Source organism: Prunus persica, chromosome G1, assembly GCF_000346465.2.
Source record: "Prunus persica cultivar Lovell chromosome G1, Prunus_persica_NCBIv2, whole genome shotgun sequence".
Taxonomy (NCBI): Eukaryota; Viridiplantae; Streptophyta; class Magnoliopsida; order Rosales; family Rosaceae; genus Prunus; species Prunus persica.
This window is the reverse complement of record NC_034009.1, coordinates 1,652,340-1,674,439: the sequence shown is the minus strand read 5'-3', so window position 1 is coordinate 1,674,439 and position 22,100 is coordinate 1,652,340. Positions and strand designations below refer to the sequence as shown.

Genomic DNA, 22,100 nt, shown 5'->3' with positions numbered 1-22,100 from the left:
ATTTCAATAATTCAATTGAGTGATCAAATGATATTGGATTCAAGTGAGCGGACCCAATTAAGGTCCACAAGGGTCACTTGACCCTTCTCACCCTTTGATAATTTATGTTTTGTTTGTATTTGTATTGCATTGGACTCAATTACTTTTTATATTACATGACCGACCCTTCTCATCTTTTGAGTTTACTCAACCAAGTGCACTACAAAATCCCTCTTGGCTCTAGTAGTATCTTTTTTCTAACACAATATCACATAAAACACACCTCATAATTTCTAAGATTTTTCATGATTTTTTTAAACGAATGAGCCAATCAATTAGGCAAAAATCTCACTCTCGCTATTTAAGGTTGACCCTTCTTGATAAATTTTCTAGCTCGGTCACTGCCTACGAGGGTATCCCTCAAATAAATTTATTTAAAGTAGTATAGTCACGCGGCTATACTCTATAAATAGAATATAGAGATACTTCCTATTTATAGGGTATAATTTACAAGATATTTCTAAGTTGTTATATGGCTAGGCACTGAGTTGAGCATGTCATGCTTCGACGCCGGTCTCATCATGTGGGTGGGCCAATCGGAGATTGCTACATTTCAGTGATGATGATTTCACACAGATTTAGTAGGGGGAGGTGGGTTGTAAAGTAACATATTCTACGTCCATCTTGTCTGGGGGTGAATGGCAGATCTACACGTGGGATCAGAGGTGACATGAGCGATGGTTCTGGGGGTGGTGTACTACTCTTTTGTCAGGAGAGGTCTTGTCATCGCTGTGGCCCCTTTGTGATCGATTATTCTCCATGTATGGGGCGGTCCCCAAGCTTCAAAAAATGATAGGCCAGAGGGATGGGCTCATTCGACTATTTAGTGATCCCTAGCCCTACCTAACAAGGGGATGTCCCTGAAATAAGGGATTGGTTGAGCTATTTGTTTTGTTGGCAGAGATCTTTCCACACCAAGGATCCTACCATCCACCCTTATCATCATAATAAAAAGGGGTACTTTCGAGCAGATCTGTGATTGATAAGCTAGGCATACGGCTTAGGTCCAGCAGCAAGATAAGGCCCTTATGTAACAGAACTAGAAAAGTAGCCAGTTATCAAGATATGGATTCAAATCGAGAGTACGGGAATGAAAAACATCATAGGAATGGTTGCATGAGCCCCTGCCCCGAAGGATGGCTCCGGGGAATATGACGGTTAGCCTACTTGTTTTTAAGGAGACGATTGGTGACAGGGGTGACTGCTCGTGTAAGTCCCCAAGCTGACGCCCATTTGTGCTTTTGGGCAGGGGTGGTTTGGTCTAGTTTGTCCCGATTGTATGCATATTTGTGTTATGCTTTTAGTGAAGGGGTGGTCGGTGCTAATAGGCTATGATCGGTTCTAGGCACTCGTGGAGGTCCACGCGTCGCGTCTTCATTGAGCAGATTGGATTCCCTTTTTTTACTATGTGTCAACAACAATGATAGATATGAACAGATTAGGATGAATTTTTTGTTGCTGCGATTGGACGACGATGCGTTTTTGGAGATGTACAGTTGGTTGGACTAGTGGGGTCCAAACTAGAGAGAGTAAAGACATAACAGAGGGAGAGGGAGGGGAAGGGAGGTGGAGTTACTTTAAAATATACGGAAATGTTTTTTCTATGGATTTTCAATTTTTAATGTATATATATTTTTTATAATCCATATGGCATAATGCCATCGAACATATGGGTTCCACTTACATTTCACATCGACAATTCATCACAAATTCGCAAACTTTATAGACCATTTACAAAAAAAAAAAAAGCCATCCTTTTATTTTCATCCGTTGGAAAAATTTTCGCTTGGCTTTCCCTTATTTTGGGTTTGGCTAAGATTTGACAGGCAACACGTGATCTCCTTCGTCTCAAAGCATTTCCAGCAGCTAAGGCTAGACTCGGGCTGGGGGGGTTAGGGCAAAAAAGTGGTTTCCAGCAATAAAAGCAAGCCCGGGCAGATGGTGGGACCCAACAGACTTGGTTGGCCCGAGGGCAAGGCTGACGTCACGTCGACGTCAGCCTTGTGTCCAAATTTTTTTAAATCGTTCACGTGGCGGCGCTGGGCTCTCTAATCAGATTTTTTTCCAGCAATCTAACGGTAGCTAATTTTTGTGCAATAAAAAAATAAAAAAAAATGGAATTTTTTTTTTAAAAATACAAAAAAATTACTGATTTTTTTTTTCTCTATACTTTATTTCCATTTTCAACATTTAAGTAAATGTCTTTGTCCTTTACTTTAATTTATTTTTATATTACTCCATTTACTTAAGTTTACAATGTAAATAGGGAAGTACCCCCCATTTGGATTCAAATAAAAATACTAGAAAATTAAATTCCCACCAAATCAAAATATGAAAAATCGATTTTAGTGCAAAATACGATTTAGGCTAAAAATGAAGGCTCATTAAGTTAATATATACTTCATATTAAAATCCCATAAAATCAAGTTTTCTTATTTGATGTGTAAGGAATAAAAGTCGCCAAAAATTATCTTGAGAAAATGATTATTTTGAAAAATCAATTTTCATACTTAGTCAATATTGCATCTTTACTAAAAAAAAATTTGAGTCCGCCAGTGTCTATAAATACCAACCAATACTCTTCACTTTTAACACCAAATCCTTATACTTTTTTTTTTCTTTCTATAAATACCAACCAATACAACTAATAAAATAAAACACAACTAATAAAATAAAATCTTATCCGATATGAATAGTATTAACACGTAGGAACCTAAAAATCTTATCGGAAAATATTATCCAAATTAATTGTTTAAGTAAAAAAGTTGTGAAAAAAATACAAAAATAAAAAGTATTTGCCATGGCAAAAGGGAATTGTTGGAAACACACTTTGCTAGGGAACTAGGGCAACCACTATTCACATAAATAGTAGCTGCCTTAGGACTTCTCTTGCCATGCCAAGGGGCAATGCTCTTATTTTCCATGTCAGTAGACGCTCCGAGACCTCCGGGTTTTGAATCCAACGCCTGGCGGATCCCTTTCCGTCTCGCACCGTCCATCTCTCTGTCATTCCCGCCAGGTGTCCACATACCCATCAATAATAAAATTATAACAAACAGGTAAAGCCGTTACAACCGCATCCCATGCCTTACTCCAACTCCACGGAAACTCTGTTCCCTCCTTTCCGAAAAGCAAAAAATAAATAAAATACAAATTGAAATATCCATTTCCATTTTCCACTTCTCTCTTCTCCACTCAGTGTTACTCAGTCTCCTTCCTCACTTCTCCACCAGAATGGCGTCTCGGCTCGGCGCCTGTACTCCTCGCGGGTCCCACTTCTATTTACTCAAACACAAACACCCACTCATTCTACTGCTAGAGCAGAAGCGAACGGCACCGTTTGGGAGAACGAAGATCGCGGGCAGGGGAAGTCTGCGGATTAGGGTTTCCGATGGCGGGGACTCGTACCTCGGCATGTGGAAGAAGGCCGTGGAGAACGACAAGAAGACCGTCGAGTTCGAAAGAATCGTCGAGAAATCGAGTAAGATCGATGCTGATGATGATCAGAGTGTTGAGCCTGTTGAGGATTTGGAGAAGAAGAGTGAGGAGTTCGAGAAGATTCTGGGAGTTTCCAAGGAAGAGAGGGATCGGGTTCAGCGAATGCAGGTTGTCGATAGGGCTGCGGCGGCCATCGCCGCCGCTCGCGCCATTTTGGCGGACAAAAATAAGAGTTTGAGGACTGATCCCGGTTCAGGTGGTGGTAGCGGGGGAGCAGTGGAGCCTCGTCAAGAGGGTAAGGATTTAGACTTTGTGTTTGGTTTTGAGGTTGGGAATTTCAATTTCTGATTGGATTTTTATTTGGGACAGTGAAGATATGACAGGTAGAATTTGATGCTAATGCGTAATGTTGATGCGTGTTTTATTTAATAAAGTCCACATTTTTAAAAAAGGAAAAAAAAAGAAGAAGAATGAGTTTGATCGGGCATATATGCATATGTTTTGGATGGTGATGGGTTTAGGGCTTTTTGAATCTGAAACAAACTACATAAATTTAGTGTCCATTTTTGTTTGTGGTTGTGGAGATTGGATTTGTGAGATAGGCCGACATTTGATCATAGGTTGATATAAACTGCAAATGATGAGTAGTATTTTAGTTACTAAAGGGAAGTACTGACATGCTGATCTCCCATTTGACTAATTAGTGGATGAACATCTGAATTTTACGCTAATGGAATTGATGATTTTCTTTTTGGAGTTTCTAATACTACACTGTTGGTTAACTGTTCTTCAGGAAATGGGACACAGGTTAGAAGTGTAATTGTTCCTCAATCAGAAATTTCAGGAACCGGGACTCCTGGCCCTGATTTTTGGTCCTGGGCACCCCCTCAGGGTGGTGATAAAAGTTCAGATGATGTCAGTGAATTGCTGCCAGCACCAAAACCTTCTGCACAGTCGAGCAATCCAGTGTTGGAGAAAGAGCCATCTGTAGGTTTTCTCTCAATTCCCTTAGAGAGTAAACTTGAAGAAACCAATCGGAACCCTCCTCTTCCTCCTTTCCAGTCCCTGATGGAGGTTGGGAAAGTAGACGTCTCTGAGTCCAGTGTAGAGGCAACTTCCTTAAAAGATGACCATGAACTTGGTGCTGAGTTTTCAGCACATGCAGCAGAAGCAGCTCATGCTCTTGATACAGTGGATGAGGTGTCATTATCTGGAGTGAATACAGATGGATCTAGGTGGTGGAAGGAATCTGGAATAGAGCAAAGGCCTGATGGTGTAGTTTGCAGGTGGACAATGACCAGAGGTGTTAGTGCCGACCAAGTTACGGAGTGGCAAGATAAGTACTGGGAGGCTGCAGATGAGTTTGGCCACAAGGAGCTTGGTTCAGAAAAATTGGGACGCAATGCAACTGGAAATGTCTGGCGTGAATATTGGACAGAATCTATGTGGCAGGTTATTCCGCACCGCTACTTGCAACTGAAATTTATGTTTTCTTACTTTCTTTTCAGTTTCATAATATTGATGGGTTTTAGCCTTTCTTTTGTGGCTAGGAACAAGCCTACCTGGTTTATGCAGTGATTCAAGTCTAAATTGCTTCCTCAAAAGCTTAAATGATTACTTAGTTTTATATTTTCCAAAATTTATGGTTAATGAACTATAAAGTTATACTCATCTGATGTAAATGCAGGCTCCTCTTCCATAAAAGTGAGGAAAAACCCCTATAAAAGGGACTGCTATGTTTCACCAATAGAATTGTCATAGGAAGAGATACATAGCCATTAACTTGTTAATTTTTTAAAGATCGCTCCTAGAGTTAATTAATTCATCTGTCCACTTGATTTTAAGGCATGTTAATTCTATCCGATGAATATATGATGTTACAAATATCTAAGAACAAACTGAACAGCAAGCTTTGGTTTGGTTGCAGAACCGTGGACTTGTGCATATGGAGAAAACTGCAGACAAGTGGGGCAAGAACGGTAAAGGCGATGAGTGGCAAGAGAAATGGTGGGAGCATTATGATGCCTCAGGCCAAGCTGAAAAATGGGCTCATAAGTGGTGTAGCATTGACCCAAATACACCCCTTGAAGCTGGTCATGCTCATATCTGGCATGAAAGGTACCAAACTTGTCAATTAAATTGGAGTTTTTGATGCCATGCCTGTAGCGATGTCTCATTTATTCCTGTCATCACATCAAATCGCCACTTACAGGATTTCTCTTACAATCAACTTTACAAACATGATAATAGTAGATTTCATGAAATTGTAAAACTTCTGATGTGTCAATCAACCTGCTTTTCCCTCTGATAAAACTGCACGATCAGTAAAATTTGGAATCTGATTTCCTTCTAAAGACTTGACATGTTTTGCATCCGTTGCAGGTGGGGTGAAAAGTATGATGGACATGGTGGCAGCGACAAATACACTGACAAATGGGCGGAGCGCTGTGAGGGCGACGGTTGGGCGAAATGGGGTGACAAATGGGATGAACATTTCAATCCAAACGGTCATGGTGTGAAGCAGGGTGAAACATGGTGGGAAGGTAAGTATGGAGAGCGTTGGAATCGGACATGGGGTGAGGGCCACAATGGTTCTGGGTGGGTTCACAAGTATGGGAAGAGCAGCAGCGGTGAACACTGGGATACACACGAGCCGCAAGACACATGGTATGAGAGGTTCCCTCACTTCGGTTTCTATCACTGCTTCGAAAACTCAGTCCAGCTCCGGGAAGTTCCAAAGCCATCCGATAGGCCATAAATCACCATCTATCTGAAGCGAACTGAAAAAGGCTCTCTCTCTATATACGTAATTATAGATTCCCCTTACCTAAATAATGAATGTAGTTATCCTATCATGTAATATTTCTTCTAAGCTTTAGTTTGTTTCCACTGCAAAACTGAACAGAATTACTTTTTCTTTTCCTTGTTAACTGCCACTTAAATAGACATAAGTTTGACATGTTTTTGTGAAAAGAAGACAAGTTCAGTGATGAGTGGGTTAAGCGAGTTGGTTAGGGCAATGAGCTCGCTCCTTTATTCAAGTTCAAACCCTCCTTCCTTAGATTATAATTTTTTTTATCAATCCTTAGATTATATTAATTTAGAGTAATTTAGACTATTTATTGTATATTTATATATTTAAATTAATTTTTTTAATTAAAAAAAGACAAGTTCATAGTTCTTTATCGATAACCAAAGATTTGAACACAACAAAAAAGGATATCTAATTTTTCAGAAACCATTTGAATTAATACAATATGAAACAGAAGCCTTGATTTTTCATTAAGGCCCTGAAACGGTGCGTTTTAGTGGACGGCATAAAAAACCAAAACGCGGGTGATATGTTCCGTTTCACCTGATAGCGATAGGCAAAACTGTGACTCACAATTGTTGCTGCTGCAAGCATGTGGTGCTTGTTGAACCCAGAGTCACACAAGCACACTCTCCGCCTATAATCCTTTGTCTCTGTACGTGGGTAAGCCATTTCCATTTTGCAATCCATTCATTCCTTTTCAATTTTCACATGGTAGTTTCAATATGAATTTCCATTGTATCAATTACCAGGAAACCGCATGGTTGCTGCTTGCTTGCCCGGCTTCATAGTTTCCAGTAATCAGTGAGCAAAAAATATAAATTAGCATTTTTGTTTTGTGGGTTTTGCTTCCTTTTATCATACAATGGCTATTTCAATGCTCTATGGAGCTCAAAATCTCAAACTCATTGGTGGCATAGCACCAGCAACAGGATTAGGTTCTGATGGGACAAAATTTCACTTTGGGGGTTTCTCCAAGAAGGGTTTAGTGAGTTATGGGGGGAGTTACAAGACTAGAACTTTGGCACCCATATGCAGTGTCTCATCCTCAAGGCCGGCCTCGCAGCCTAGGTTCATACAGCACAAGCAAGAGGCATTTTGGTTCTATAGGTTCTTATCTATAGTGTATGATCATGTTATAAACCCTGGGCATTGGACTGAGGATATGAGGGACGATGCTCTCGAGCCTGCTGATCTTTATGATCGGAATATGGTAGTGGTAGATGTTGGTGGTGGAACTGGGTTCACAACTCTCGGTATTGTTAAGCATGTGGATGCCAAAAATGTCACAATTCTTGACCAGTCACCTCACCAGCTGGCCAAGGCTAAGGAGAAGGAGCCCTTGAAAGAATGCAAGATAGTTGAAGGTGATGCCGAAGATCTGCCATTCCCAACTGATTATGCAGATCGATATGTCTCTGCTGGAAGGTAACATTTCTGCTTCTGTTGCTTTCTGTAATGTGATTTCATTTAAAGGAATTGCAAGTGGGGTTTTGAGTCGTGGGATTATTAGTGTCAAGTTAATAAGTAGAAATATATTAGATATGAGTTCTCCGATTGGAATTTTGATCTTATCCTGAGATTCACTGTTATGCCGAGCTTATTATTCCTTATTTCAGATTTTTCATTGTGGTGAATGAGAAGAAGTTACATACTAATTGTGTGGTTAATTATAATCTGAAGGGAGGGAGCATTGTTACTTCTCTTTAAAAAAAGTTAAGTGAGCATTACTTTTCAGGATTGTTGAAATTTTAGGGTATTCCACACTACAAAGCATATGCTGTATTTGATTTTTCATATTTCAGCTTTTCTGTGCTTACATGGATTATACCTATTTGCACAAATACCTCGACGATTTCCACTCGTTAATACATAGAGCCCAATAAGCATATCTTGAGTTGGTACGGAAATAGGATCTCCAATTTGTCTTATGCAATTTCATGATTTGTTCCTCAGTATTGAGTACTGGCCGGACCCACAACGTGGAATCAAGGAAGCATACAGGGTGCTAAAAATAGGAGGAAAAGCTTGCCTTATAGGCCCTGTATACCCAACCTTTTGGCTGTCTCGTTTTTTTGCAGACGTGTGGATGCTTTTCCCCAAGGAGGAAGAGTACATTGAGTGGTTCAAAAATGCTGGTTTCAAAGATGTTAAACTCAAAAGGATTGGTCCAAAATGGTACCGTGGTGTCCGCCGCCATGGCTTGATTATGGGTTGCTCTGTGACAGGTGTGAAGCCCTTATCTGGGGACTCCCCTCTCCAGGTAATATTCTTCTTTATCCTCAGAAGATTCGTAAGTTAAAGCAAGTTTTCTGGGGGGCTCTTTTTACGGTGTAACTCTTGTTGACTGAATAATTTTTCTTTTGTCTAAGAAATCACTGGTAATTACAGAATAGCTAAACAACTAACTGATGACAGAAAAGTCCTCTTCAAAGTTTTTCATAACATCGAAATGGCATGCAGTCCAATAAATGATAAATAGTTTTTCTAATTTAAATAGTTCTCTTGAAATATTTTTTCCTAGAGGCAGCAATATTTCATCTGTTGTTTCAGAGAACGAAGTTTGTTTCAGAGAAGGTGATATGAAATGGTTAATGCATATTAACCAACTCTCTGATACATGTTATACTTAGTCCCTAGTTTTACAAGGAACTCTCTCATTCCAATGGCATACTTGGATATATTTCTTTCTCCATGTTTTTGTTATCTAAAAACTGCAACATGTGTTTTTTTTCTCTTCATTTTGTTTCCAATTTCTTTTGGAAACTAGAATATATTTCTGGAAATCAAACACAACTACAGTGGTTGGTTGTGGTTCAAGCAGTGAGTGGCCATGGAGGTGGAGGTGGAGGTGGCTGCAAGAATGGCATTGGAGTTTTCTTTTTCTCTCATTTCATCATTGTTGTTTCTAAAATTATCTGGGAATTGTAAAATATACTGGAAATCAAATAGGTTATGGTAGTTGGTTCTGGTACTAGCTACGACTGGCAGTCTGGTGGTGAAGTGATTTTCACATTGGCAGTGGCGCAGCAGCAGTGGTGATTGTTACAAAATGGTGATACTGGTGGAAATGGTAATGACAGGTGTGAGTTGCGACTCTGGGGTCAGTGATTACACTTTACAGTGTTTTAATGATTGGAATGGGTGATGTTGGTGGTGGTGTTCTAGTGGTTGTGGTAATGGTATTAGTGTTGACAACTGACAAATAGTAGTGGCACTGTTGGAGATGATGGTGGTCGTGGTTCATTATACAAACTGAAGCAGAAAACAGGAAACATAAATGCTACTTAATACAATCTAAGATTTTAGGATCTCGAACAATTTGAATATATGAGGGTCTACATGAAGATGTGGCATTTTACTAGTTTTAGTTCAAAAGTAGATTTGACTACACCTTTTCTGTGAAGTAGTTATAGGTAAGGACCATTGTACCTAGAGGATTATCATTCAGCATTCAACGGAAGATGCACTAGACTTAAGTAGGAGGCTTATTTTCCCTTTAATACATTCACTTGTCATATTTATGAGATGTTTGCTTTGGTGCAGCTTGGTCCAAAGGTGGAGGATGTAAGGAAGCCTGTGAATCCATTGGTGTTTCTTTTCCGGCTCATTCTTGGTGCAATGGCAGGAGCTTACTATGTGCTGGTTCCGATTTACATGTGGATTAAAGATCAAATTGTTCCAAAGGGCAGGCCTATCTGAAATGGGAGTTATAAGATGGGAAATGATTGTCAGCATTCTCCTACAGTTTGCATTCTTTCTTTCAAGATTACCCTTTGTCCAGTGAAGCTAGCCAGACAAGATAATCTACTCCATTTGACAAACACACCTCAAGGCATTTGTGCTGTGGCGATGCACCTTTTTACAGCTTAAGTTTGTTGGAACTATGTTGTACAAGTGACTAACTTGATCCGTAATGTCAATTTCCTTTCACATTACATGACATTTCAATTTAAAATGATGGAATGTTCTCTGCGTGCTAATGGAAGGATGAGTGCCTAAGAAACAGGAAAGTGATGATATGATTAAGTTCATTTCACTGGTTTTGCAAGCCGTCCATTGATCCATTCGCGCAGTACAAATGGGATAAATTTCACGAACAAATTTCTTTGCCGCGCTTGTACTTTAAATGTGCCATGACCTGATTAGCATTTCAGCAATGGTTCTTTTGTAATGGAGATTTTGTGCCATAGAAAGAATGAGTGGGGTTTGTCAATTGTCATCGAATGCCAATAAACAGATTCAATGGGAGGCACAGTCGAGGTCATTTTTGACGAGTTGGTTTTGGTTCGAAGACTTGGACCTTGTAGAATCGGGTCCATTACTCTATTATTTCGAGTCATTTACCAGGATTTACGTTTACCACTGCTGTTTATTCATTACTTTGGATGGTCTAACAATATTTGCATGTTATTATGTTATTCCGCTAGTTTCCTCCTCTCTCTCTCTCTCTCTCTCTCTCTCTCTCTCTCTCTCTCTTTTCCCAAGTCTTATGAGATTGACACATGAGGAGCGATGTAGACACAATGTTGTATACAACACTGTTGGAGGCAAACTTCTGTAGAGTTAACTGTTTTAGCCGGAAGATGATGAAAAGTGGTTAGTGGGTTCCATGTACTAGAAGAGTCAATGGAAGTTGGGTCTCATATATGATTTGCGACAGGTAAAAGAACAAATCAAAATTGGGTTCTAATAATATGTTTGAAAACTAACAAAGACACATTCAACCTCAAAATTTAAGTTTATATGATACCTATAATTAAGAAGTGCATCTGATCAATATGATAAGATTGATTACAGCATCGTGTTTTTTTTGGTCTGATGATAACTGCATCGTTCTGCGCTGGTTGAGAACTATATGAAAAGGGTTATGTTATGTTGAATGCATGCTATGTTTTTTTCCTTTAATTATTCATTCATTAAAACTCTTTTTTTAATGAAACATGCTCAACTCAATAGTTTTTGTCCTATTCATATAATTTTTTTTTTAATACAAGCAAAATTAAGGGGGGTTTTCTCGCACATACATTGTCAATGCGTCATCATGCGAGTTCGAACATAAAATTACTAATCTACAAATCAAAGCATTTTTCACTTAGTTAGACCAGTGACGTACTAGCAGAGTTTGCAAAGCCTCTTTCTTGGTCCTTTTCTGAAGGCAAAACATCCTGCAGATACCATATAAACGCGTTGAAAATACCAAGTAATAATAGTATTGTATTTTGTATTCTGTAAAGAAAGAAAAGAAAATTGATACATTTTTTCTTATAATACAGCTTTTGGTCCTCTCTCTCTCTCTCTCTGAGTCTCTCTCTCTCTTCCCCCCCATCTCGTGCAAGCAACGCAGCGTGCTTTTTGGGGTTGAATATGTGGGAGCAATTTACACACCTCCCCATACCCTTTAGAGTCTTACTCTTTGAATGCCCTTTGTCTCCTAAACATCAAACCCTTACAGCTGTCCAATCTTTGTTTCATTATATTATTCATGCATTTAGTATTTACAGTGAAGCAAGCAGATAAAATTTTGAAAAGTATTTGTTTTCTTTTGCCTCCCCCTTAACTAAAAGTCCATGTACAAACTAGAAAGAAACCAAAGACTCAGATGATTCTTTTCAATAAAGCCATGACTGTAACAACAAATTCCAGTCATGCATATACAAGCCTTGATTTGACCACTCTTATTTAATTTACTTTAATATAATGTTAAACAAAAACAAAACAAAAATGTGCTACACTGGCCAATTACCATATTGAAAAGTACTACTTAAACCCAGCTAAGATTGAGCTATACTCAACTCTCTCTCTCTCTCTCTCTCTCTCTCTCTCATAGACTTTGTATTTTTGAAAGGTAGAGGTGTTTGAGTGTTGTGGAGGTTTCAGGGGAAATTTTATAATTAAAACAGCATGGCAGATGTTCTGAGTGAAGAACAGATTGTTGAGTTTAAAGAAGCCTTCTGTCTATTTGACAAGGATGGAGATGGTGAGTTTCCTACTATCATGTCCTCAATTCTTGGTTAGTATTCTTTGTGATGCATGCATATATATATATATATATATATATATTCTTGCATAGCTAGCTGTAGTTTAGGTAGGTTCTCAGATTTAGAACCAGTTTCTATATATTATTTCTCTGTTCAAATGCATTTTTCTTTTTCATGAAATGCTTGAATTTTCTATGTTCAAATGCATTTTTCTTTTTTCATGAAATGGTTTAATATGTTTAAATATGTGAGCAGGTTGCATTACCGTTGATGAATTGGCGACGGTGATTCGGTCTCTGGATCAGAATCCGACGGAGGAGGAGCTTCAGGATATGATAAGTGAAGTAGACGTTGATGGAAATGGGACCATAGAATTTGCAGAGTTCTTGAGCTTAATGGCAAACAAAATGAAGGTAAATATTATATGCACGGCACGGCATAGCTTTTATTTTATTTTATATTTTATTTATATATAAGAATTAAGGCTTAATGTCATGTACATGTTCTTAATTGTGTTTGTATGAATGCATATCATCAGGAAACTGATGCAGAGGAGGAGCTCAAAGAGGCCTTCAAAGTGTTTGACAAGGATCAGAATGGATATATATCAGCTACTGAGGTACAATAATTTCCATCCTTACATCCACAAGCAAAATTTCCTCTACAGTAAAAAAGAGACTGAATAGATGAAAGGCTAACTTTTATCATCATCATCTCAATTTGCACTTATTAAATAGAATGCACTTGCCAAGACAGTTGTGCCTTAAAAATAGTATAAACACACATGTTTAGCTATTTATGTGACAAGCTTGTTCACAGAACATGTTTTTTTTTTCATGTGTGTGAAATTATTGTATATTTGTTCTTAGTGTTCATATTAGCACCAAAAACATACAAATAGCATCGGTGGAACTGTTATTATTGACAAAAAGCTATTTTAAAGCTTGTGTTGCAAGAGGCTTGTAGCTCACGTGATTAAGAACATTTACCTCTGCACTTGAGATCCTAGGTTCAATTTCCCCCTCTCCAACATCGTTCGTATATCAAAAAATAAAATAAAAAGCTTGTGTTTGTTTGCTAATAGTGTGTCAAAGCTAACTCTTTGAACAATAACCAAGGAAGTTTTATCTTTGAGGGGGAAACTCTGTCTCCTACTTCTAAGGGATATATTGACTTTATAATATGAACACTGACTGTTGAAAGAAAGTGTTCTGTATTTCTTTGGACCACAAAAATCCAATATTTATTAATTGACCAGCCAAACAAGCTTGAGCTGTTGAACACTGAACAGAGATGATAGCTCACCAAACTCAGAATTAGTGATGGATAGCTTCACTGAACTGACATTAAATTTCTAGGCATTGATTGCAGGGATGACAGCATGGAGTGTCTAAGGATATACTTAGAAAAATAATAGGAGAATCATATAGCTTAACTGATACTAATGCTTAGTTTAAAAAATGTTTTATTTGGGTATTCGTGAAATAAATTTCAATATTTAATTAAGTTAAATCATATCTTTTAACCCAAGTTTTATGAGGATCCGTATCTTGATTCCCTGTACCTTTCCCATGCAATGAACATTAACCATGCTTCATTAGACAAATGCATCTTGTTTTCATATTGACCTTTTCAGTGCCAACAGAATCTAACACTATGTAAATCTATGTTTCTTCTTGTTCTTAATCTTGTTTCAGTTGAGGCATGTAATGATCAATCTAGGCGAAAAATTGACCGACGAAGAGGTCGAGCAGATGATCAAGGAGGCTGATTTGGATGGTGATGGCCAAGTTAACTATGATGAATTTGTTAAGATGATGATGACCATTGGATGATGATGACAGATTTCTCCACGTATTGAAGAAGAACACATTCAAATTCATCCTCATTAGTCCACAAGGAATAAAGTTGTGTTGTCGGTAACCAACGACCAAACGTAGTAGGACTTGACCAGTACCCTTTGATTTGTTCAATTCATTCAATTCCACATTGTAATTTTTCCTTTTTATCATTTCTAGCTAGTCAATATCATGGTGTGTTTCATTTCAAAAGTAAAAACTCTCCCCAATGTGATATATATATCAAATCTTTTGTTGAACGAGTATTTTAGCTTACCTTAACCGTTTACATCAGTTGTGTGTGTAAGAAATCATCTCCTTTTCAATTTAGACTATCGCCTGTTCTTAAAAAAAAACCCATTTACATCAAGTCAAGTTTGAAACTGCATCAGCAGGCTACCAATATATCCACTCCTGCTTTATTTTCTTTTTCCACTTTTATTTTCTGTTTGTGGGTAATTGTTTAGATTATCTTCCAATTCAGAAAGGGTTTCTTGATATGAAGTTTCTCCAACTTTTGGTTCTGAAGTCTGACTTTGACCAGGATCAAAGGCTGGACATGAATTCTATCCTTTCACATTAATTTCTCTGCGATGACCTCTTCTTTGTTTCCAATCTACGGCTGTAGATGTTCAACCTTTAGACCATTCTCAAACCGCGTGGAATATGCAAACTCTCCTCCTCTCATCATCTTCGTTGATTTTCAGCGTGTGAAGATTATGTCCTTGACTATTTCTTTTTCTTAGCCGTTACTCCTCTATGATCTTCTTTGGTTTTCACACCACAATGAATACAGATAAGGCCTTTTATTGCCAATTCAATTTAGGTCTGGTGGGCCCAATTGGCTAGCCTGGTCTCATGTGAAGCATAAGGTTGGGCTAGCTCATATATCTGTCTGGACTAGTCTGCCTCAATGACCAGGCCTGAGTTTACTTAGGCCAATCATAACCCTATTAAACTTCAGAATTTAAAATGAGCATGAGTAAAAGTTCCTGAATAATTGTTTTGTTCATGCAGCATGTTCCTCATGGTAGAGAGTTTTGATGGTTGAGATAACAGTTTGACTCACACCATCTCTTTGTATCAGTAAAATAGTGATAATAATGCTAAAAAGATAGTTTGACTCATACCATCTCTTTGGCTAACAGTTTGGCTCATTTGAGAGTGATTCTGGATAGGGCAATAATCACTTATGAAAGCACCTTCCACATACTTCTCCATTAGTTAGACAATCACTTAATCTCAAAAGTTGATAAAAATGAACACTTCGTATTTAAGCCATAGCACCTTCAATATCATTGTATTATATGGATATGAATAAACAGATATTACAATCAAAAGTAGCATTTAATACAATTCACCCCCAACACACCTTACAAAATAATTGTATCATTCAAATAAATAGTTGGAATTACATCAAGGGTAACTTACATCACAAAGTATGGTAAGTTTAAGACAAAGAAGTAAAGGAGAGAAACAAATGGAACAAATGGAAACAACACAAACAATGGGGTGGCTGTCATGGTTGCAAAAAGTCATACTCACTCTTTCTTGGCTTCTCAAAATCAAATATACTATAACCAAGCAAAACAACAGTCTTTCTCTCCTCATCATCAAAACTCCATTTCCCAGAAAACTTCAATAATAAAGAAAATCAAACAAAACAATATATTCAAAACAGATGAATTGAGAGGCATTCAGTTAATCACAGTTGCACAACACATGCAGTTGGTAAAGAGAGAAGACCGGTGCCTGCGCTTCTCTTTACCTTTTGATGAAGTAGTTGGAGTAGCTTCTTTAGCATGTGAGGCCAACAGATTCTTGGTTGAATTTTGAGTAGCTGAATGCTTATCATGTATATGTGGTGTAACAACAATACGGGCTTCTTCCTCTTCCTTCAAGAATCCTATGAATGGAGTCTTTGACTTGTCTGAGTCACCTCTTTCCAGTGTAATGATTTTCTCTTCCACTGGCATTGCTTGGTACTGTGGCAGGTCTGGCTCATAGCTGGTGTGCTTCATAAGGTTTCCGAGACTAACATCATCACCGTGGCATGGTGAGCCTTCCATTGCAGCCTTATCATGATACAGCAAAGGAGTACAATCTGATTCTTCAGTCCTTGCTTCATTTTTGAGATCAAGGCTGAAGCTTGGAGATTTTTGTATCCGACCACGAACGTTCAAGTTATCAGCATCTGATTCAGTGCTGTACCTTCCCATACTTTCTTGTGTTTCAGAACCACAGCTTGCAGATTCGGATGCTTCAACTTTTGCACATGGTTCACTTGAATGGTTGGCTGAAATTTTAGTCTCTGCCGCTGCTTGAAGTGCTTCAGTATGTTGTGTAACATGTTGACCAGGAATATCAAGTGCCAACTTGTTCATGGAGGCTAATGCTTCGGCTATCCAGTTTGTGCAATCACCAGTGGAAGCTTCAGTAGCAAGGAACTCACTGCGACTCTCTTGCTTCAAATTTAGGATCGAGTCATTGGTGCTTTGAACAGTTCCATATCCACATACACTTTTACGGGGCAGAACTTTTGCTTGATCAACTGGAAGTTGTAGAGACAGAAACTGTTCTGTTGTTTCTGTTCCTCCTACTTCAATTGCAAACAATGGCTCTGTGTTAACCCCATTTTGTTGAACAGCTCTCTTCTCTGTTGATTCCTCTTCCTTGTGGTTGCAATGTGGGATAGTTAACTCAGGTGGAACCGTTCCAAGTTCCGGAACCACCTCAACTTTTGCATCTGAGTCCAGGAAGTGGTCCTCAGAAGCCTCATTTTGGTTGTTAACACACATGACAACTAGGTGACCATTCTCAGCAACCCTTGTCTCCTCAGTTTGACAATCCTTGTCGCTTAAAGGATTAAATACGCTTATCTTTTCGCTGTTCTCATGTATAGACCCGATCTTGGCAGCTTCAAACTGAGGCTCACTTGACTTGAAGGATTCTGATTCTATCACTGACTCTCCACAAGTTTGGATTGGGTTATCATCATGGTTGTGTTCTCCATTTTCTGACTCTTTTTCGATTGGTCTAGTTTCCTCTTTAAGAATTATGCATTTGTCTTCTGGTTCTGGAACTTCTAGATGAGAATTTGGTGAGTTAGTCACTGGAATGACTTCTGGTTCTGATTCTGAGCAATCATTTTTAAAAAAATTCATCTCAGTTGGAAGCTCCCCATCAATTTCATTTCCTAAGCCACTCAGACCATTGGATGCTATTATTGTTATGGTGGTCAATCCATTTTCAAACTTATCTCCATCTTTAGTTTCAATCTTCTCTTCAGATGACTCTAATTGTTCTTGGGATGCCTTTTGCTCCAGTAATAAGTCATCCCTTTCCTTCTCCATAGCTGGATCTGTGTTAGAATCAACACTTTCATCCATATTTTTCAATGCCTCAGTGTCTGAGAGATGACTTTTCACCTCAAAAGCAGAAATCAAACTTGATCCTAGACAGTCTTCATTCCCTTGTAAAGATCCACCGTCATCTACAGATTGGTCATCAGGATGAATTGTAGCCAATTCATGTTGATTCAACTCTAAATGTATAGATTCTGTAGGTTCTGGATCATGTGATGTAGATATTGCTCCCTCTTCCTCTGTTGCAGTTTACACCATATAAAGGTTTTATTATGGTGGGATTTTTCTTTCATTTGTGTAAACAGTAATATATAACTCATACTAAACAGAACAAAAGTTAAAGAAGAAGTGAAGAAATAATTCAAAACTTAATGTACTAAGACAATAATGACAGAAGTATTTAAGACTCTATACAACTAGTACAATGGCAACATGCAACAGCTTGAAGGTAGCATACCTTTCTTGAAAGAAGCCTGCTTCTCAAATTGTTGTTTGATTGTTCCTTGCGGATCAGTCTCCTCCATTTTCTTCTCTATTGGGTTATCATGTCCTGAATCATTCAATGATGTAGCCAGTTCCATTTTACTGTCTCCTTCACCCGCTTCATTCGTTTCCGGTCTAACTTTTGAAGATTCAGAAAGAGGATGAACTTCAGTAACTTCTTGCTCTATGGACAGAAGGCCAAATGTTAAGGGACAATAACTTCTAGTAATCAAGATATAAGTGCTTTCATCAATTCAGGTATAAGTTGCCCAATTAAGAAAACAGCTAACCAGTTCTGTTTGATGTCTGGTAATCAACACAAGGATCTTCTATTCCCTCTGGATCATCAGAAGCCAAGTTAGTAACTTTTTCATGAAAATATTTTCCTTCAGCTGCAGGTACTATTTCATTTTCTTCTTTTATGTCATTTCCATTAGCAGTTCCTACCAAAGACTTTTCGCCAACTTCAACTGCAGAGTTCTCTTCATCTGCAGGAGATTGCAATTGCAAACAGCTTTATGATATTTGCACATATACTAAAAAGAAAAATACACAGCTGGTAAAAAATTCCATACCTCTCAAACCTGATGTGTTGTAGTTCCCCATCTCATTTCCCATGATCAACTAACCAAATCCTGCAGTTTAAGCAATGCAGAGATTCAAAATCTGAGTCTTTCGGATAGCGAGCAGTATATTCAAAATCTGAGTCTAAATTCTGATACCATGGGATGATGCATTCAGATGTAAACAGCTATAAACATTTAAGAAGAGCTTTCTTTCTCATAAGCTGCCAGGGTGTTGCACTTGATTAAAATGGGCACTGCTTCAGTTATTTTTCTTGAAGCAAAAGCCTCACTTGGGTCATCTGTCAGCTAAACAGATCTATCAGTACTATAAAAGCTGTGCAACATCTAACTTCTCATCCTCTTTTCCTTTTTAGCCGACATTGACATTCTTTAGCCATGAATTTTAAACTTAGAAAGCATCCAGACATTGCTAACGAAACAAAGTTAATGGTCGGGTATTCAATATGACTTGTAAACCAGCCTTTTAGTAACCTGCCCATATGATTATGTTGTGCCGCATATGCTAATTGTATATTAAAAGGACTATATATAAGGTCACTCTAGCTAGCCTTTTTAAGCAGCCATTTTTCTACATGCGCCGTGCAGACAAACAAGAGGCGTTTAAATGGCATGTAGTGTTGCTCAAATCCCGGATGGGGTACATCATGCGGCTTATTGTTGTGTTTTCTAGAAACACAACACTATTACTATATTACAATTAACAATGTGCATCTAAATTTATTTTAAGTTTACAGCTCGTCTTATATTCATCCTAACTCTGTATCTTTTTAAGTGAATTTTTAGACATGTAATTTTGTAAAGAATTTTATCGGCTACAACTACAAGTAGCGTCCATTATAGTGTCCATTATTGGATGTGAACTTTCAGATAGGGAAAATGATTGCAAGTGAAGGACACTTATTTCTGACTGACTGGCATGAGCCACATGTATGGTGCTGATTGGCCAAATTTAGGTTTGCATTGGTTGCTGATGGAAATATGCTTTCTACCATAGGAAGGAATGAAAGAAATATTTAATGGGTTTTGATAAGGCTTTTTATGTGGGGCTGTACTTTCAAGATTTCTTGATCTTAAAGCTTTCTTTCCATATGCAAAGGCCAAGTTGGGTAAGAGCACATACTTTTGAGGCTGTGGTCATCAACTCATGATAGCTATTGAATTGTTTTTGGGAACTCTCTTACCTTTCTACATGCTTAAAAGCAAGCAACATCGAAGACATTGGACCCTCCACTCTTTTTCTCATTTGGAGGAATGGAATGAAGAATTGGTGGAAATCCACCCTACTCACTTTTCACCAAAATATTAGCCATTGGAATGATTATACCATATTGCAGCCATCTGTGTCACCTTCCTTTTCCCTATTTATTTTTCTGCCAAATCCCATTGTTTGTGATAAATATTTTTTAGTAGGATAGATTAGCGACATGGGAATCGATGTCTTTGATCCGCCACGACATCGATACAAAGTTTACTTCACGGAAGATATATTCTTAGTGTTAAAATGGGAGTTTTCCTCAACCTAGATATATGTTTTTTTTGGGTGCCAATGAGGCCTAGCACAGTGGAAAAGGGCATTGACTTGCAGACTAGTGATCTCAAGTTCGAACTCTAATGGCACCTTGGTAGTGTGTATGTGAGAAACCCCCTCCCCAAATATCGCTTGTATAAAAAAAATTAATTATATTTTTTTTTTCCTTTTTAGAATTTCCGCCATGACCAAATGGTGTGCCCTTGCGTTGTCTCTTGCAAGTGGGTCATGTGTTTCTCGCCCATAAGATTTACGTCAAACTTTTAAGCCCATTAGTTCACTACGTCTTCAGGCTGGGTAGACTTAAAAATGAGGACTGATTTTGATATAGAAAACAAAAAAATAATGTTAGATATTTATGGACTGTTCGGTTACATTTTCGGATAATATGTTTTGAGAATATTTTTTGAGAATGAATAGGAGAAAACGAATTTACATTTTTAGAAAATAAAAACAGTGAAAACATATCTGGTATGACAATTTGAGAATAATAATATGTGAGTTATTTTTCAAGTATATTTTTGTTAATTTTTGTTCAAAAAAGTATTTTAAATAAAGGCTAAAATTATTATAAAAAATAAAAAAAAGTATAATTTGAGAATAATAATGTATAATTAAAATAAATAAATATTCTAATGTTAGAAAAACTCTTTGCACAGGAATCTTCGATGTATATAAAAGAAGAAAGTTAAGGTGAAAGTTACAAATACTATGATTTTATTTAATGAAAATTTCAATTACAAAAAACAATTCATTCAACGAGAAACATATAATTTTTTTTTTTAAATGTGAAAAAGATTTGAGAAAAAAATTCAGCACCCACTTTCCCTTAAAACTAGGGGACAATTTTTCTCTTTTTCAGGAAAAAACAATATATATAAAAAAGAATCAAAGAAGGTTACGTAGGGCTTTTGGAAAATGGAAAGCCTGTTAAATGGAGAACACTACCGGTAAGTTATAGGATGAAAAGACTATGCGTTAGTTTGGGATTGTTGTCACTTTAAAAAAAAAGTTGTTTGTGCTTTGTTTTGAAAGTAATCTTCTTATATATAAAGCAAAAGGCAGAGAATGGTGAAACATTCCAGAAAACGCCCTTGGTTAATGCAAACATTAAGAATTCAAATTATTAATTAAATGAGGATAATATGGTAAATTCACACTTTTTCATATTTAAAAAAATTTAAAGAAAAAGAAAAAGCAGGTAATGGATCCTATTTTTATGGAATACAACTACCCATTATCTTTTTTAATTCTAAAATAAATTTACTTATTTTTTTAAAAAAACCTCTCGCAAGCGCAGAAGCGCGTGCAGAGAGGCTAGTTAGCTATAAAGTAAAGAATCTTCATATTTGGTAAATAATTCTTTTAAAGTGTTGTTAATACAAAAAGCAGTGTCAAAACCGTTTGGTAAATTTTAATATAAAACTGTTGTAATTGTGAATAATGATTCAAATATATATGATGTTGAAAGTGTTATGCTCTAATTATGTGAAAGAGATGGAGGTGAAGATGGTAGTGAAAGAGGTGGTGGTGGAGGTAGAGATGGAGGTGGAGGAGGAGGTGGTGGTGGGGATGGAGGTTGTGGAGGTGGAGGTGGAGGTGGTGGTGGTGGTGGGGGTGGTGGAGATGGAGGAGGAAGAGGTGGTGGTTGTGGTGGTGGTGGCTGAGGAGGATGTGGTGGTGTTGTTGGTGGTTGTGGCGGTGGAGGTGGTGAAGTGGTGGTGATGAAGGTGGAGGTGGTGGGGATGACAGTTATTGAGATGGAGGTGGAGGTGGAGGTGGTAAAGTTGGATGTGGAGGTGGATGTGCTGTCAATTTTAAAAATGAATGATGGTATTTTGGGAATTAAAAAATTTTATTAAAGGCTTGTCTCTGCTGTAACACCCCGACCCCAAATTTCTCCAAATTTAACCCTTATTTAATTATTTAATTATTTAAGGGTATTTTAGTCATATTTTTAACCGGAGAGAGCTTGGGGCAGTGACTAGTATTTTTGGATAGGTCGTACTGAGACGAGTTCATAGACACG

At 37.8% G+C, this 22,100-nt stretch overlaps 4 protein-coding genes across 8 annotated transcripts; 3 read left to right on the top strand and 1 right to left on the bottom strand.

Annotated features, from left to right (window-relative positions):
• Window positions 3,082-6,518, top strand: LOC18788915. Its single transcript, XM_007222332.2, has 4 exons — window positions 3,082-3,772; window positions 4,271-4,929; window positions 5,405-5,595; window positions 5,860-6,518. The coding sequence occupies exons 1-4, from the start codon at window positions 3,274-3,276 to the stop codon at window positions 6,233-6,235; spliced, it is 1,725 nt and encodes a 574-aa protein (XP_007222394.1). The 5' UTR covers window positions 3,082-3,273; the 3' UTR covers window positions 6,236-6,518.
• LOC18790101 (2-methyl-6-phytyl-1,4-hydroquinone methyltransferase, chloroplastic) lies at window positions 6,822-10,277 on the top strand. 3 transcript variants are annotated; one of them, XM_007222355.2, is made up of 4 exons: window positions 6,822-6,952; window positions 7,042-7,717; window positions 8,246-8,552; window positions 9,836-10,277. In XM_007222355.2, the coding sequence occupies exons 2-4, from the start codon at window positions 7,155-7,157 to the stop codon at window positions 9,989-9,991; spliced, it is 1,026 nt and encodes a 341-aa protein (XP_007222417.1). In that variant the 5' UTR covers window positions 6,822-6,952; window positions 7,042-7,154; the 3' UTR covers window positions 9,992-10,277. The 3 variants fall into 3 exon arrangements, with proteins under 3 accessions (XP_007222417.1, XP_020411500.1, XP_020411499.1); XM_020555911.1 differs by having other exon boundaries at window positions 6,834-6,944; XM_020555910.1 differs by having other exon boundaries at window positions 6,834-6,948.
• LOC18790661 (calmodulin-like protein 11) lies at window positions 11,937-14,384 on the top strand. 2 transcript variants are annotated; one of them, XM_020561219.1, is made up of 4 exons: window positions 11,937-12,302; window positions 12,526-12,683; window positions 12,809-12,889; window positions 13,968-14,384. In XM_020561219.1, exons 1-4 carry the CDS (start codon window positions 12,194-12,196, stop codon window positions 14,103-14,105), a joined length of 486 nt encoding a protein of 161 aa, XP_020416808.1. In that variant the 5' UTR covers window positions 11,937-12,193; the 3' UTR covers window positions 14,106-14,384. The 2 variants fall into 2 exon arrangements, with proteins under 2 accessions (XP_020416808.1, XP_007223678.1); XM_007223616.2 differs by having other exon boundaries at window positions 11,953-12,269.
• LOC18791786 lies at window positions 15,358-18,971 on the bottom strand. 2 transcript variants are annotated; one of them, XM_020560424.1, is made up of 5 exons: window positions 18,679-18,971; window positions 18,532-18,591; window positions 18,247-18,444; window positions 17,931-18,140; window positions 15,358-17,712 (listed from the first exon to the last, which is right to left on the bottom strand). In XM_020560424.1, exons 2-5 carry the CDS (start codon window positions 18,572-18,574, stop codon window positions 15,806-15,808), a joined length of 2,358 nt encoding a protein of 785 aa, XP_020416013.1. In that variant the 5' UTR covers window positions 18,575-18,591; window positions 18,679-18,971; the 3' UTR covers window positions 15,358-15,805. The 2 variants fall into 2 exon arrangements, with proteins under 2 accessions (XP_020416013.1, XP_007224252.1); XM_007224190.2 differs by having other exon boundaries at window positions 18,532-18,971.